This window comes from Aptenodytes patagonicus, chromosome W (genome assembly GCF_965638725.1).
Source record: "Aptenodytes patagonicus chromosome W, bAptPat1.pri.cur, whole genome shotgun sequence".
Taxonomy (NCBI): Eukaryota; Metazoa; Chordata; class Aves; order Sphenisciformes; family Spheniscidae; genus Aptenodytes; species Aptenodytes patagonicus.
Genome location: NC_134981.1, coordinates 44,603,230 through 44,620,686, shown reverse-complemented (window position 1 = coordinate 44,620,686; position 17,457 = coordinate 44,603,230). Strand labels below are relative to the sequence as shown.

Here is a 17,457-nt window from a genome sequence, read left to right as displayed (position 1 = left end):
GCCGAGTGCAGGCCACAGTTTGCTTTCACTTGGAGGGGTGTCCAGTATACCTGGAACCGACTGCCCCAGGGGTGGAAACACAGCCCCACCATTTGCCATGGACTGATCCAGACTGCACTGGAACAGGGTGGAGCTCCGGAACACCTGCAATACATTGATGACATCATCGTGTGGGGCAACACAGCAGGAGAAGTTTTTGAGAAAGGGAAGGAAATAGTCCAAATCCTGCTGAAGGCCGGTTTTGCCATAAAACAAAGTAAGGTCAAGGGACCTGCACAGGAGACCCAGTTTTTAGGAATAAAATGGCAAGATGGACGTCGTCAGATCCCAATGGATGTGATCAACAAAATAACAGCCATGTCTCCACCAACTAGCAAAAAGGAAACACAAGCTTTCTTAGGCGTCGTGGGTTTTTGGAGAATGCATATTCCAAATTACAGTGTGATCGTAAACCCTCTCTATCAAGTGACCCGAAAGAAGAACGATTTCAAATGGGGCCCTGAGCAACGACAAGCTTTTGAACAAATTAAAGAGGAGATAGTTCACGCAGTAGCCCTGGGGCCAGTCCGGGCAGGGCAAGATGTAAAAAATGTGCTCTACACCGCAGCCGGGGAGAATGGCCCTACCTGGAGCCTCTGGCAGAAAGCACCTGGGGAGACTCGAGGTCGACCCCTAGGGTTTTGGAGTCGGGGATACAGAGGATCTGAGGCCCGCTACACTCCAACTGAAAAAGAGATATTGGCAGCCTATGAAGGGGTTCGAGCTGCTTCGGAAGTGATCGGCACTGAAGCACAGCTCCTCCTGGCACCCCGACTGCCGGTGCTGGGCGGGATGTTCAGAGGGAGGGTCCCTTGTACACATCATGCAACTGATGCTACGTGAAGTAAGTGGGTCGCACTGATCACACAACGGGCTCGAATAGGAAACCCCAGTCGCCCAGGAATCCTGGAAGTGATCATGGATTGGCCAGAGGGCAACGATTTTGGAATATCGCCAGAGGAGGAAGTGACGCGTGCTGAGGAGGCCCCACTGTATAATGAACTACCAGAAAATGAGAAGCAATATGCCCTGTTCACTGATGGGTCCTGTCGTCTTGTGGGAAAGCATCGGAGGTGGAAAGCTGCTGTATGGAGTCCTATGCGACAAGTTGTAGAAACTGCTGAAGGAGAAGGTGAATCGAGCCAATTTGCAGAAGTCAAGGCCATCCAGCTGGCTTTAGACATTGCTGACCGAGAAAAGTGGCCAGTGCTCTATCTCTATACTGACTCAGGGATGGTGGCAAATGCCCTGTGGGGGTGGTTGCAGCAATGGAAGCAGAGCAACTGGCAGCGCAGAGGCAAACCCATCTGGGCTGCCGCATTGTGGCAAGATATTGCTGCCCGGGTGGAGAACCTGGTTGTAAAAGTCCGTCACGTAGATGCTCATATACCTAAGAGTCGGGCCACTGAAGCACATCAAAACAACCAGCAGGTGGATCAGGCTGCTAAGATTGAAGTGGCTCAGGTGGAGCTGGACTGGCAACATAAGGGTGAAGTATTTCTAGCTCGGTGGGCCCATGACACCTCAGGTCACCAAGGAAGAGATGCAACATACAGATGGGCTCGTGATCAAGGGGTGGACTTGACCACGGACACTATTGCGCTGGTTATCCATGAATGCGAAACATGCGCTGCAATCAAGCAAGCCAAGCGGTTAAAGCCTCTCTGGTATGGAGGACGATGGCTGAAATATAACTATGGGGAGGCCTGGCAGATCGATTATATCACACTCCCACAAACCCGCCAAGGCAAGCGCCACGTGCTTACAATGGTGGAGGCAACCCCCGGATGGCTGGAAACATATCCCGTGCCCCATGCCACTGCCCGGAACACTATCCTGGGCCTTGAAAAGCAAGTCCTATGGCGACATGGCACCCCAGAAAGAATTGAGTCAGACAACGGGACTCATTTCCGAAACAACCTCATAGACACCTGGGCCAAAGAGCACGGCATTGAGTGGGTGTATCACATCCCCTGTCATGCACCAGCCTCCGGGAAAATTGAACGATACAATGGACTGTTAAAGACTACACTGAGAGCAATGGGTGGCGGGACGTTCAAACTTTGGGATACGCATTTAGCAAAGGCCACCTGGTTAGTCAACACTCGGGGATCTGCCAATCGAGCAGGCCCTGCCCAGTCAGAACTTTTACGTACTGTAGATGGGAATAAAGTCCCTGTAGTGCCCATAAAAAATATGTTGGGGAAGACAGTCTGGGTTATTCCTGCCTCAGGCAGAGGCAGACCCATCCGTGGGATTGCTTTTGCTCAAGGACCTGGGTGCACTTGGTGGATAATGCGGAAGGATGGGGAAGTCCGATGTGTACCTCAAGGGGATTTGATTTTGGGTGAGAATAGCCAATGATCTGAATTATGTGATGTTAAGTACTAATTATAGTTATAATAGTTATGCTAATAATACGCAGATATACTAATCATACTAATATTATATGCCATACTAATGTTATTACAATAAGAATCACCCAGATTAATGAAGAATAACTTCAGTGAAACCAAGCAAAGCACAGTGATGATGGTACCAGAACTGACTTCAACATGAAGCAATCCAACACCACATACCATCTCCATTTTTCCTGCCCTGAAAGATTATTATGACAGATGGAGCCTGAAGTCATGGACTAAATGAACTCACCGAACGTTTTAGAGGGATGGCCCACAGACTAAGGGAATGATATCTGTGTGTGTGTGTGTGTGTATATTAAAAAAAAAAAAGGGGGGAGGTGATCAATGAAAATGTACTGGAAGATATGAGACTTGAGCATGACGCAGATGGTATAGAATAAGGGGTGGATATTGTCCTGGTTTTGGCAGGGATAGTTAATTTCCTTCCTAGTAGCTGGTACAGTGTTTTGGATTTAGGATGAGAACAAAGTTGATAACGCACCGATGTTTTAGTTGTTGCTAGGTAGTGCTTACACTAGCCAAGGACTTTTTAGTGTTCCATGCTCTACCGACTGAGAAGGCTGGAGGTGCACACGAATCTGGGAGGGGGCACAGCCAAACTGGCCAAAGGGACATTCCATACCATGTGACGTCATGCTCAGTACATAAACTGGGGAAAGCTGGCCGGGGGGGCCGCTGCTCGGGGATTGGCTGGGCCTCGGTCGGCGGGTGGTGAGCAATTGTACTGTGCATCACTTGCTTTGTGTATTATTATTATTATCATATTATTATTATCATTTTATTTCAATTATTAAACTGTTTTTATCTCAACCCACGAGTTTTTCTCACTTGTGCTCTTCTAATTCTCTCCCCCATCCCACCGGGGTCGGGGGGGGAATGAGCGAGCGGCTGCGTGGTACTTAGTTGCTGACTGAGATTAAACCACGACAAGAAGAAATGGAGAAAAAAAAGTTTTCCCATTATTTTAAAATACATCTGTAAAGTTTTAAGTTAGAAATCCAAGAAGAGTTGCTTCCAGGGCTAACAACATGTTTAAATGTGTTGAAATCTTTTTAGAAGTTGTTAACTTTTCGTTACATACTCCTTCCAAGGAAAAAGTGGGGAGGGAGAAATACTCTTTGAAATTATGTATTTCTTCAGAAAAAAGTAAATAAGGAATGTGTACTCAGATTTCTTATAAAAATAACTATTGGGTCTCTTTGAATATTTGTTTGTTGGCTAGTTAAGCATGAAGAAAAGAAGTGAACCAGCACTCCTTTGTTGGTAGCATACCCATGCTGATGAGACTTAGATATCCTCAAGCCACAGTTCCATCATCAAAGGTACCTCTCTTAAAAGATGACTCATAGGCAGGGACAAAGAATAGGGGCTGGGTCAGAATTTACTCTGTATCAAATTGTGACATTTTAATATGCTTTGGAAACATGCCCCAGTCATCTTTCTGAGAAAAGTGGAGTGCCATAGTGACAGACTGATATTTAGATTCTGATACTGAGAAAAGTTCGAGTCTCTCTAGAGAATACAAGAGAGAAAAGAGAAAAGAAGATCCATCTCTAGGCCATCAGGACTGCAGCTATAATTTAATTTGTCATCCAAATCCCCAATATGTTACCGTAAATCGGCAGATGATGAACTCTCTAAGACTCAATTTGGAGTTTTAGAAAGCAGGCATTCTTTATTGCGGCACCGGGTGCAAGGTGGAATTTCCACAAATCAAGCACAACTAGGGCTAGATCACCGTTACATTTATACACAAAAATTACAAGGTAGTACACTCCCAGTTACAATGATTGGTTAGTGATTTACATAAACTTATAATATCGGTTATGTCATTCTCTTCTGTTACTACGCTTGCGCGGGGGAAGGGTCTTCACCTGGGCAAGGGTCTTCTTGACCTGTGGGTATGTCTTTTAATATTATAATGAAGGCAGTTCCCTTCAGGACACCTTAAAAGTAGGTTTTGTTGCCAAGTTGGCCAGCTAGATATCTACCTTGCCAGGTTGTCAAATAACTCATCCCATATACAATAGAACCTAGGGGCTCTGGTTATGGTCTAGAGAGTCCAGAGAATAGGGAATAGGGACTTCAAGCAACACAGCCTCAAGTAATAAGTAACACAGCAACCTATACATAACGCTACCATAGGGGCTAACTTATTGGAATCAAAATGTTCTTATAGTTGATTATTTCACAACCTAAAGATTCAGTAAAACTTAAGATCATCTTCAACAAATAGGGGGAATTTTTTTTTTGGTCAGCTTCCTTAACTTCCTAATGCTATAATTTTTTTTCAGTAGCAGCTTCAGCTTCAGTTAAATTTGTAAGGAAAAGAACACTTCTGTCTGGTGTTTGTTTGCTGGTATCAGATTCTCTAAATGATCTATCTTTGACTGAATGTGTGTTGGCAAGTTAACTGGGTTAGACAAGGGAGGGGAAGTTGCCTCTTTTTTCCGAAATACATACTTCTTGGCTTCAGCCTGAAAATTTTTGGCTATGTGCAGGGTGCAAAGACCCCCCACATACCTCCCTCTGTAGGTACCAATGAAAATAACCATAATCACAGAATAATAGCATTAAAGAAGGAAAAGGCCATAGGCATATATGCTTGCTATGCATATGCAGCATTATTCCATACAGTACTTCTATTAATAATCTGTGGCACCTAGTTTTAGCTCACAGGTCTTATAGCCAACCATTCTATAGCCAAGCAGATCGCACTGTTAGGAAGTTTTCTCTCTTTCTCTTTTTCCCTTTGTTTTGCCCCTTTAATTTCATTCCGCTGACTTATCCCCAAATTGCCTTTCCTCCTAGTTGCCTACCCTCTCTAAATACTTGCAGTATCTTGATGACCCCTTAATAGTTGTCTCTAGGCTCCAGAAGTATCTCACAAAAGGAAGTACCTACGGTCAGCAGGACCTCATTGACCTTGGTACCCAGAAATCCACCATTATTCTTCTTGTAAAACTAAGTCCCCATTTTTTTCTCAAGATACATTTATGCTAATATTAACATATTTACTTAACTTGCCATTCTAGAAATTTGTGTAAGTCTATGCCATTGAAAACTGACAGATTAATTTCTGCTGTCCTGCTACTAGTCAATAATGATTCTAGAGTCTGCAGTCACATGGTAAAGCTAGGTATAATAAAAATTGCAAATCAAACCTTTGATCCTATAAAATTTCCAGATCTGGTATGTTTTCAGTCTGAGCAGGTTCCTGCTGAAGCCAGTGGATTCTAAACTGGTACAGGTGAACCTACATATACCTGCAGGGTGATCCATGCTAAAGAAATAGGAATTCCAGCTAACCTGGGATCTTTTCACCCATACTATTCTCTGTCAGATCCTTTGCTCAGAGGGGAAAATCCTGTATAAGGGTTTCTGACAGCAAAAAGATTTATTTATTTAGAAGAAAACTGCCTTTTTTAAGCAAACAAGGTCTTGAAGAGCTCTTTTCTTCAGAACAGAAGTGTAAGCTGAAAAATTACCAGCAGTTGCATTCTTAAGCCAAATATTGTGGGTTTTCAGAGGTGTCCTTTGATGTATTTGCCAAAGCCCCATTTTAGGATTCAATATTTCCCCTGTTGTCATCATTAGTGGTTTCATTAAGTGTTTCAGGGGAGCCAAAGACTTGAGTGTTAGGTCTGCAGAAATAAAAACATGGAACAAAAACTGTTTAGCTGAGATAGCATTAAGCAAGAGCTTTCAAAATAGAAATTGAATTGAAAATGAAAAATACTATGTTTTTCTGAAGCACAGAAACATTATACACTGATGCATTATTAGACATTAAAACCAAGAGTGCTGGTCCATCATGGTGCATAACCATTAATATTTAACTGGGAACAGGTAATGGAGAGGTAAGAAATTGCCAGCAGCAAAAACATTTCAGGTAGCATTTGCTGGATAAATTTATAGACATAAATTCAAGAAGCTTTTAGAATGGCTGTAAATAGCACAATTTTGTAATTATGGCATACAGTTAAAAGGAGGTTTTACATCACGACTAAAAAAGAAAAAAACAACAAAATAAATCCTTTTTCAGCCCCACTCAGAAAAAGAGAAGAACAGAAAGTTATGAAGGAGGACTGAAAATTAAAATATAACAAGAAAGGAGCCTGTGGATAGTCAAAAAAGGGTTTGGTTGAAGCCCTGCGGGGAGAAGGGCCCCTGCAGTTTTTCCTCTCTGGCACATTTACTTATAAATATCTGATTTAAGTACACTAAACCCTCCCTTGGGTGAATCTATTTTTGAAGCATGATAAATACAAAACGATATACTGTAAGTGTCCTTTCTGTTAAAAAAAAAGTTCTCATTTACTCTTAAGTCTATCCTTCAATATTTAAAGAAATTGATTATGGGGGGGGGGGGGGAGAGGACAGAGAGAGAGAGAGAAAGCGAGTACTTTTATCCAAGATAAGTAAATCCATCAAGTACATCAAACCAGGAAGTCCCTTCCCCCTACATGCACAGGGAGTCGCCTTTTTGTTTCAGCTGCCATTTTATGGCAGAGCGCTGCCATTTTTGTTAAACGTCATAAACCACATGTTCTCATACTGCTCTGTGATTGGCTAACAGCCATTTCTTGACACTGCCATATGCATGTGTTCTCAGGTAGCTTTGTGATTGGCTCACAGGACCTTCCAGTTTACCTCAGAAGGATGTCAGAGCAGGAAACCCCCCTCCCACTAAATAGGCATGGACCGCCATGTTCTTTTAGCCACCATTTTGTGGCAGGTAGCCACCATTTTTGACAATGTCATGACTCATGTGTTTTCATACTGCTCTGTGATTGGCTGACAGCCATTTTTGGACACTGTCATACTTATGTGTTCTCAGATTTTCCTCTGATTGGCTACCCGCTTCCTTTGGACCAGGAAGGGCTCAGATTAAAAAATATATACATTTATATACAATATATACAATATATAGACATGTAGAAATATATATAAAAAAGAGTGTACAAATATGCATAAATATATATTATTTATTTATACATAGATACACCATTTTATATATATACTTTTTATATGTGTATATGTATACACATTCAAAAATATATAGAAAAATATATATAGCCATAAAAACATAGGTATAAAACAGATAAAAAATTCTTTAATAAGAGAATGGAATGAATAATTAAAGCTTAAATGTGAATAGAAAGGAATTAAACAAAAGTAAAAGGCAAGTTTGCGTGCCCCCCCCCCCCAACTTTACCAGGCTGCAGAACAAGTCTTGACATGTCTGGGGTGGGGAGGACCTTCAATAGGGTGGAAGGGCACCAAAAGCAGGGAGGGCAGGACATGCCCGAGGGCTACGGACCACCTCCTAGGATGCTCACCAAAGGGACCCCTGCACAAACTCTGCCACGTGCAAAGAAGAGACCAGTCCTGTGAGCTGCACAGAGAGGCCCCTGCATCCGGGCCTGGCCCAACAGAATGACCATGCAGTATTACTGGGGCAGACTTTGGGCTTTGCACCATACTGCAAGACACAGACAACACTGTCTGCAGAAATGGAAAACCAGAACAAAATGCCAACTTCGGAAGAACGTGTGCATGGGGACAATAAGGAAAAGACCTGAAGGGGATCCCTCAAAACACCAAACAAACAAGAAGAACCAGCCAATGGGCGCATGAACCGCAAACTGGATTTCGAGGCAAGTGCCACACAGAGAGGGAGGGTGATAGTGGGGGAGCTCCCTTTGCCCATAGTTGTGGGGGATCTTACAGCTACCTGTAAGACCATTATGGGCTGCAGGCTGGAGCTTTATGTGTTTTCTTTTCCTTAGGGCAATGCTGCAAAGAAGAGGCAGAAGACCAAGCATGCAATCAAGACTGTCCTGTTAGACAATGATTACTGCGAAAGCAGCAAGATGCAGGCTTTGGGACAGAGACTGCAGCCTTATGCTCTTAGAGATCACAGCTACTGCAGTGTACTGTGTCTGGCTACAATGAAGTTATGAAGTTAACTTCATAGCAGCATGCATGATGCTGTGCTTTGCATTTGTGGCTAAAACAGTGTTGATAACACACCAATGTTTTGGCTACTGCTGAACAGTGCTTGCACAGTGTCAAGGCTTTCTCTCTCTTCTGCGGACAAAGCCAAGACAGCTGACCCAAACTGACCAAAGGGATATTCCATATCATATGATGTCACGCTCAGAAATAAACACTCAGAGAAAGGAGGAGGAAGGGTGGATGTTCATGGTTATGGCATTTGTCTTCCCAAGCAACTGTGATGCGTGCTGAGGCCCTGCTTCCCAGAAAGTAGCTGGATATCTGCTTGCCAATTGGAAATAGTGAATGAATTCTTCTTTTTGCTTTGCTTGTGCATGCAGCTTTTTCTTTTCTTGTTAAACTGCCTTTATCTCCACCTATGAGATTTTTTCATCTTATTTTCTCCCCCCATCCTGTTGAGGAGGGGGAGTGAGAGAGTGGCTGGGTGGTGGTCTGGCAGCTGGCCAAGGTCAACCCACCACACACAGAAAGAGCAAGTAGATCACTAAGAGCAATGGAGGTGTTGCAGAGCTGAAAGACTGATTATTTTCTGACATAGAGGAGTAGCAGGCAGGTTGTTGGTGATAAAAGGGCTGGTGGGGCTGTTAGTTCTGGGGCCTTTGCTCACAGGCTAGGAAAACAGGAAAAAAATGGTTACAACAAAGACTGCTAATTAGGAAAGCTAAACGAATTTTGCGTCACTGCAACTGTCTTGTTAGCAAGGGATTACAGGGACCACAGCGGTTTAAATGCAATCTCCTTTTCTGAACCTGATGCATCAGTGAACATGTGTCCCACAAGGGTAGAAGATGACCCCCCTGGAAGGGACTTCCCAGTTACTGCAGCCCTCTGCAGACCAAGAGGCTGTTGAACATAATGAGGATTTTTCCCGGGGGGCCCACCTGCTGCACTCCCAAGTCCTGAGGGGGCATTTGAAAGCCCAGCTTTATCCCCACCCTCAAATGTAGCAAGGGTGGTAGAGGAAGGGGCAAACCATCCCACGGCTTCCATGGAGCATGTTCGTCAGTGGGCATGGCCAATCCAGAGGTTCAGGGCTAGGACATACATAGAGGAATACAGATTTGTTAATTTAGATCAGGTACCACTACATGAAGCTTATGAAACAATTATTTCCATGTAGAGCAAATTTTTGATCATTTACGCCAACTGCTTGATGATTACACTCAGCTCTGTATTGAAGCTGTCAGCATGCATGATTTATTATATTCTCTAACTATTTAAGCAACATGAACACTGTGAAATTTTTAGACTGGGTCAGTACTCTCCTGCAAAGTAAGAGCGCGCTGTGTTTTGATCAGACTTTTTACTTGGCTATCAATATTAGAAAAGTTGTTGGGGTTGAGGTATGCAGAACCCAACAGTCTATCCCCCATTCCAAAATTATAGACAAAAAGTGGCACTATTTAATTGATCTAAGTAACAGTGAAAATAATATCTGTTTTGCTGAGAATATCATAGCTCTTACAGCAGTGAGGGATCTGGCAGTTGCAGAATTGTTAAGCAGAGCAAAAGAGCTACATGACAAACTGGGGTGGTCTGTGCTCAGGAAGGTCATGCTGAGTGACATCCCCTTGTTTGAGGATCTGCTACATGTTAATATATGCATCCTCCTCCTATCTGAGAGGAAAAAGTGTTGGGGGATTTTTAAGCCAAACAACAGTCTTAGATATCCCAAGACCTGCTTTCTCCTTTTACACAATGAACATTACTATGGTGTTAAGGATGTCAGGAAGGTATATGAGTTGAGGAACTTTTGTGAGCTTTGTCACACATTCTGTAACCATAGCTACAGCTGTAAATGTTATTGCTGGCTCTGCTTGTCTTGCAACTGTGCAGTTAACATGGGAATGACAATAAGGTGCCCTAATGTTGTGGTTTAATCTCAGCCGGCAACTGAGCACCACACAGCTGCTCGCTCACTCTCCCTCCGCCCTCGTGGGATGGGGGGAGAATCAGAAGAACAAAAGTGAGAAAACTCGTGGGTTGAGATAAGAACAGTTTAATATTTGAAATAAAGTAAAATAGTAATAATAGTAATAATAATAATAATTGAAGAATATACAAAGCAAGCGATGCACGACGCACTTGCTCACCACCCAATGACCGATGCCCAGCCAGTCCCCAAGCAGCGGCCCCCCCGGCCAGCTTTCCCCCAGTTTATGTACTGAGCATGACGTCCCATGGTATGGAATAGCCCTTTGGCCACTTTGGGTCAGCTGTCCTGGCTGTGCCCCCTCCCAGCTTCTTGTGCACCTCCAGCCTTCTCAGTCGGTAGAGCATGGAAAACGAAGCATCCTAGCCCCTCTAACACCTCTGTGAAACCCTCCCATTATCTGGCATCATAGATAAGTAACTGTAGCAAGTTAGTAGTATGTGTGTCTTAAGCAGTGATTGGTCAAATCATGTTGTATCTGAACGCTTGAAAGGTATAAGAACCACGTGTAAAACTGCATTCTGGTTTCCGCAGGGATAGAGTTAATTTCCTTCCTAGTAGCTGGTACAGTGCTGTGTTTTGGATTTAGGAGGAGAACAAAGTTGATAATGCACCGATGTTTTAGTTGTTGCCAGGTAATGCTTGCACTAGCCAAGGACTTTTTAGTGTTCCATGCTCTACCGACTGAGAAGGCTGGAGGTGCACAAGAAGCTGGGAGGGGGCACAGCCAAACTGGCCAAAGGGACATTCCATACCATGTGACGTCATGCTCAGTACATAAACTGGGGAAAGCTGGCCAGGGGGGCTGCTGCTCGGGGACTGGCTGGGCATCGGTCGGCGGGTGGTGAGCAATTGTACTGTGCATCACTTGCTTTGTGTATTATTATTATTATCATATTATTATTATTATCATTTTATTTCAATTATTAAACTGTTTTTATCTCAACCCACGAGTTTTTCTCACTTATGCTCTTCCAATTCTCTCCCCCATCCCACCGGGGTGCGGGGGGGAGTGAGCGAGTGGCTGCATGGTGCTCAGTTGCCGACTGAGGTTAAACCACGACAATTATAATACTAGAAAACACACCCACAGGTCAAGAAGACCCTTGCCCAGGTGAAGACCCTTCCCCCGCGCAAGTGTAGTAACAGAAGAGAAAGACATAACCGATATTATAATTATATGTAAATCACTAACCAATCATTGTAACTGGGAGTGTACTACCTTATAATTTTTGAGTATAAATGTAACGGTGATCTAGCCCTAGTTGTGCTTGATTTGTGGAAATTCCACCTTGCACCCGGCACCGCAATAAAGAATGCCTGCTTTCTAAAACTCCAAATTGAGTCTTAGAGAGTTCTTCATCTGCCGATTTACGGTAACATTTTTGGTGACCCAGATGGGACACTGCTCTTGAGCCTCGATGGATCCTGGGATCGGGGAACCTCAGCCGGCACCGAGGGATTCTCGGAGAGGATTTTCCGATCCCTGGACTGAAGAGCCCCTGAGCAAAGAACATTGTGAGTATTAAGGCATTCTTTTGGAAAGTTTAAGTTGGAACCCGGGAAGGGGGTTGGAGTCCCCCGTTTGGGAAGGGGGTTATAGTCCCCATTTGGCGGGGATGGAGACCCCATAAGCCTGCCTGTAAGGCGCAGCGAAAGCTACGCAGGGTTGGGGCTAAAAGGGTACCTGTTTGGCAGTTGGAAGCCTAGGCGTCTGCCCGTAAGTCATAAGCGAAAGCTATTGCTGGGTTGGACATTTGGAGGGGTTGGAATCCCCGTTTGGAATTTGGAGGGGTTGGAATCCCCATTTGGAATTTGGAGGGGTTGGAATCCCTGTTTGGAAACTCTACCTGTTACCTTTGAACTCTACCTGTTACCTTTGAATATTTTGTTCGGATGACATCAGGATTTGTAAAACTGTTTAAGAGTAAGAGTGCTGGGAATTTAGCAATGGATGAAAAGATACCAAAAACCTCACTGTTGGGATGTTTGTTAGTGCATTGGGGTGATTTACATGATGATTTGCGCAAGAGCCAGATGATTGAGTGTTGTAACCATTGGTGGCCTTTGTATGTTTTGGAGGATCAGGAAAAGTGGCCAAAGAACGGAACTTTGAGTTATAATACTGTTTTGCAGTTAATGTTGTTCTGTAGAAGAGAAGGCAAATGGAATGCTTTTATTTGAGGCAGCGAGTGGATTGGCAGAATGAATGTAAGTTAATTAGTCGAGATACTTCGGTAATGGCGTTAACTTCAGAGAATAAGAAAGCAAAAGAGTTGTTGTTCGGCTTGTGATATGGCTTGTGATATTGGAAAGAGGTGCATTAGGTGTACAGTACCAAAAGAGGATGAAATGGAGTTAGAACTAGAAGTAGCACCCCCGCAGGAGGGACGGAATTTCCCTCCCTCACGTATAAGGGAAAGAAGTGTTGAAACAGAATGGGATAGTAGTGGAATGGGGGAGGAGATCGAAGAAGTAGTGGTTATACTGTATGGAATAAAGCATGCAATGCCAAGACCTCTGAATTGGTCTAAATTATATGAAGTAAAACAAGACAAAAATAAACCTGTGTTCTTAGAAAAATTAAAGGAAACTGCTAGAAAATATACTGATTTAAAATTGGAAACAGGCAGAACAACAACAATTGGCTTTGTTTTTTTTAATAGGAAAATCGGCACCCAATATAAAAAAGGAAACTCCAAAAGTTGGAGGGAGAGGATTCCAGAAATTTAAATAAAATGCTCGAAGTAGCATGGAAAGTTATAATGGTTATAATTAAGCTGGGAGATGATAAAGTTGAATTTTTAGTAGATACAGGTGCAACATATTCTGTTTTGAACACTTGCAAAGGGAAATTGGGAAATAAAATGGCTAATATAATTGGAGCGACTGGGAAGCAGGAAAACAGGCCATTCCTTCAACCCCTAGATTTGAAATTTGGAAATATTGTCCAAATTAAATGCGCAAATAGTGTTTGAAGAAGGAGAAATTCTTTTAAAAATACCAGAATCAAAGATGGGAAATATTGATGGTAACTCAAAAACAGCACAACCTGTAAAAATAGAATTAAAAGAACAGGCAAAACCAGTGAGAATCAAGCAATATCTAATTAAGCCAGAGGTTAGACAAAGAATCAAGAAATTGATTGATAAATTTTTTAAGTTTGGAATTCTTGAAGAATGTGAGTTGGAATATACTATCCCAATTTTACCAATAAAAAAAACCCCAAACCTTCAGGTGAATATAGATTAGTTCAGGATTTAAGGGCTATAAATCAAATAGTTAAATCCTGCACTTGTAAATCCATATATTTTTTTTTTAACAGCATTAAGAGAGGTTGATCAGTGGTTTACAGTGCTTGATTTAAAGGATGCTTTCTTTTGTATACCTCTGGAGAAGGAAAGCCAAAAGTTATTTGCCTTTGAGTGGGAAAATCCACAAACAGGACAAAAGACACAATTAACATGGACAAGACTGCTGCAAGGATCCAAGAATAGTCCAACGATCTTCGGTAATCAGTTGGCGAAAGATCTGGAACAGTGGAAGCAAAGTGATACAGAACCTAAACCTGCACATTTGCTTCTACAATACGTGGATGACATCTTGATTGCTACAGAAGAAAGACTGACCTGCATCAAGGTAACAATAGACCTTTTAAACTTTCTTGGACTGAATGGGTACAAAGTGTCTAGGAACAAGGCTCAGATAGCGAGCCAAACTGTAATATAGCTGGGCTTTGAGATTTCGAAAGGGCAACGACAGTTGGGAACAGACCGTAAGGAAGCAATTTGTAGTATCCCCAAACCGAAAAATGTTCATGAATTAAGAGCATTTCTGGGAATGGCTGGATGGTGTCGCCTTTGGATAATGAATTACGGTCTGATAGCAAAACCACTTTATGAGGCCCAAAAGGTTGTACCATTTGTGTGGGGCCCAGAACAGCAAAAAGCCTTTCTGAACTTAAAACAGGCTTTAATGACTGCACCAGCATTGGGACTTCCAGATCTAACCAAAGATTTTCAGTTATTTGTTCATGAAAGGCAACCTCTTGCCCTCGGGGTGCTGACTCAGAAAATGGGAAGCTGGAAAAGACCGGTTGGGTATTTCTCCAAACAACTGGGCACTGTAAGTAAAGAATGGCCTACATGTCTCCGAGCAGTCGCTGCTACAGTGATGTTAATACAAGAAGCCCGGAAATTAACTTTGGGAAGGACAATAACAGTATATGTACCACACATGGTAATCACTGTTTTGGAACAAAAAGGGGGCCATTGGTTATCCCCTAGCAGAAGGATGAAATACCAAGTGATTTTGACAGAGCAGGATGATGTCATTTTGAAAACTACTAACTTAATTAACCCCGCAGACTTTTTGAACTCCGTGCAGGAAGAAGGGCAGATAGAACATGACTGTTTGGTGACCATTGAACATGTCTATTCCAGTCGAGAAGACTTAAATGATAGACCGCTAGAGGATCCTGATTGGGAATTATACACGGATGGTAGCAGCTTTGTGGAGGATGGGATCCGATATGCAGGATATGCGGTGACTACTGAGAATTGTGTTGTAGAAGCAAATTCTTTACCCCGCACAACATCAGCCCAAAAGGCAGAATTGATAGCCTTGACGAGGGCATTGGAGTTAAGTGAGGGGAAGAAAGTGAACATTTGGACTGATTCAAAATATGCCTTTGGCGTGGTACATGTTCATGGAGTCCTGTGGAAAGAAAGAGGATTATTATCCTCACAGGGGACGAGTATCAAATATCAAGAAGAAATCTTAAAATTGATACAAGCAGTCCAAAAACTGATTAAGGTGGCAATCATGCACTGTAAAGCACATCAATTGGGAAATACAAAAGAAATTATAGGAAACAAATTGGCAGATAAGACAGCTAGGAGAATTGCAAAGAGAGATGCCTTTCAAATGGCATTGATCCATATTAAGACCATTGCTCTACCAAGGGAGAAACCTAAGTATTCAGAGGAAGATGAGAAATTAGGTAAGTTGTTAGATGCAAAAAAAAAGAATCTGGCAGGATGGTGGATAACATCACAAGGCCAAGTAGTAGTCCCACCACTAGCAATGAGGGAAATAATACAGACAAAACATAAGGAATGCCATTGGGGAGCAGAAGCATTGGTGGCACTTTTAAGGAAACAAATAGTATCAGTAAAAAATGCTAGAAAAGGCTAAAATGATAACTGCAAAATGTGAGATATGTTTGAAAAACAACCCAGTTGTAAAGAAAAAGGTTCAAATGGGAATACTGAAATCGGGAATAGAACCAGGAGATAATTGGCAAATCGATTTTTCAGAATTACCTCGCCAAAATGGGTATCGGTACATTTTGGTGGGGGTTAATACTTTTACAGGATGGCCAGAAGCCTTTCCCTGTTGGACCAACCAAGCAAAAGAAGTCATTAAGTGGCTATTCCAGGAAATTATCCCGAGATTTGGAGTACCGATCAGAATATCTTCAGATAGAGGTCCACATTTGTTGCAGAAATGGTGCAGGGCGTTAGTAAAATGTTGGGAATTACTTGGAATTTGCATACACCCTGGAGACCACAATCCAGTGGTAAAGTAGAAAGAATGAATCAAACACTGAAAAGACAGATTAGTAAAATATGTCAGGAAACTAATTTGAAATGGCCTCAGGCACTCCCATTGGCTCTTTTGCGAATTCGGGTTCAACCTAAGAGTGGAACTTTAATTAGTCTGTATGAGTTGTTATACGGAAAACCATATGAATCTCCAGAACCAAATTTGAATGTACATATAAAAGAAAACAAGATATATATAACTATCTACTTTCCCTAGGAAAAACTTTAACTGCGCTTCGGAGTGTAGTTGTTTGGAACAGGCCTCTGTCTTTGGAGAATCCAGTACATGATTTCCAACCAGGAGACTATGTTTATGTGAAAACATGGACTTCTGAACCCCTTCAGGAACGTTGGAGAGGACCTTTCCAAGTACAGTTGACTACCTTCACCACCATCAAGAAAGCTGAATCAGAAGCGTGGATACACTACACCAGGGTGAAGAAAGCCCCACCATCATGGAAAATTGTCAATAAGGAAGATAAGACCTCAAAATTGACTCTAAAATATGTCTAATTTTGTGTATTCTTTTCAGAAATGGGAATGGATATTGGTTTGGATGTTAGTGGGAACCAATTTTCTAGTGAAATTTGAACCAGCTGGGGAATTAATAAAACACAGAAATTTATTAAAATTGGGATGTAATTCTACTCAAATTCCAAACCTTAATCCTGAGGAGATGAAAATCTTCAAGGGACTAGGATGGAATTTGAGTTCATGGATAAAATCACTGATTAGCACTGCATTAGTCTTGTTGATAATCTTTTAACAATTATTTTGATTTACTATTGTTTAAAAAGGCAAACAGTAAGATGGCATTTAATCGAATGATCATCCAAGCAGTGGCCAGACAACAGAATGAACCAAATACAATTTCAAAGATTCCCACTAAGATCACTGAAATGTAGTGATTATCACATCGCTAAAATAGATATTAAAATGAAAGTATTGAAATGATTTTCAAAACTTTCAAAGGGGGGAAATGTTGAAGATGATCTTAAGTTTTACTGAATCTTTAGGTTGTGAAATAATCAACTATAAGAACATTTTGATTCCAATAAGTTAGCCCCTATGGTAGCGTTATGTATAGGTTGCTGTGTTACTTATTACTTGAGGCTGTGTTGCTTGAAGTCCCTATTCCCTATTCTCTGGACTCTCTAGACCATAACCAGAGCCCCTAGGTTCTATTGTATATGGGATGAGTTATTTGACAACCTGGCAAGGTAGATATCTAGCTGGCCAACTTGGCAACAAAACCTACTTTTAAGGTGTCCTGAAGGGAACTGCCTTCATTATAATATTAAAAGACATACCCACAGGTCAAGAAGACCCTTGCCCAGGTGAAGACCCTTCCCCCGCACAAGTGTAGTAACAGAAGAGAATGACATAACCGATATTATAAGTTTATGTAAATCACTAACTAATCATTGTAACTGGG

At 42.3% G+C, this 17,457-nt stretch overlaps 1 protein-coding gene across 1 annotated transcript in view; it reads left to right on the top strand.

The window, feature by feature from the left end:
- Positions 1-8,098: 8,098 nt before the first annotated feature.
- LOC143172258 (uncharacterized) overlaps positions 8,099-17,457 on the top strand; it is a 37,581-nt gene continuing 28,222 nt past the window's right edge. The window contains exons 1-3 of the mRNA XM_076361481.1: positions 8,099-8,122; positions 8,255-8,398; positions 14,146-15,252. Of these exons, the coding sequence (XP_076217596.1) occupies positions 8,099-8,122; positions 8,255-8,398; positions 14,146-15,252 (1,275 nt within the window). The remainder of the gene's footprint in view (positions 8,123-8,254; positions 8,399-14,145; positions 15,253-17,457) is intronic.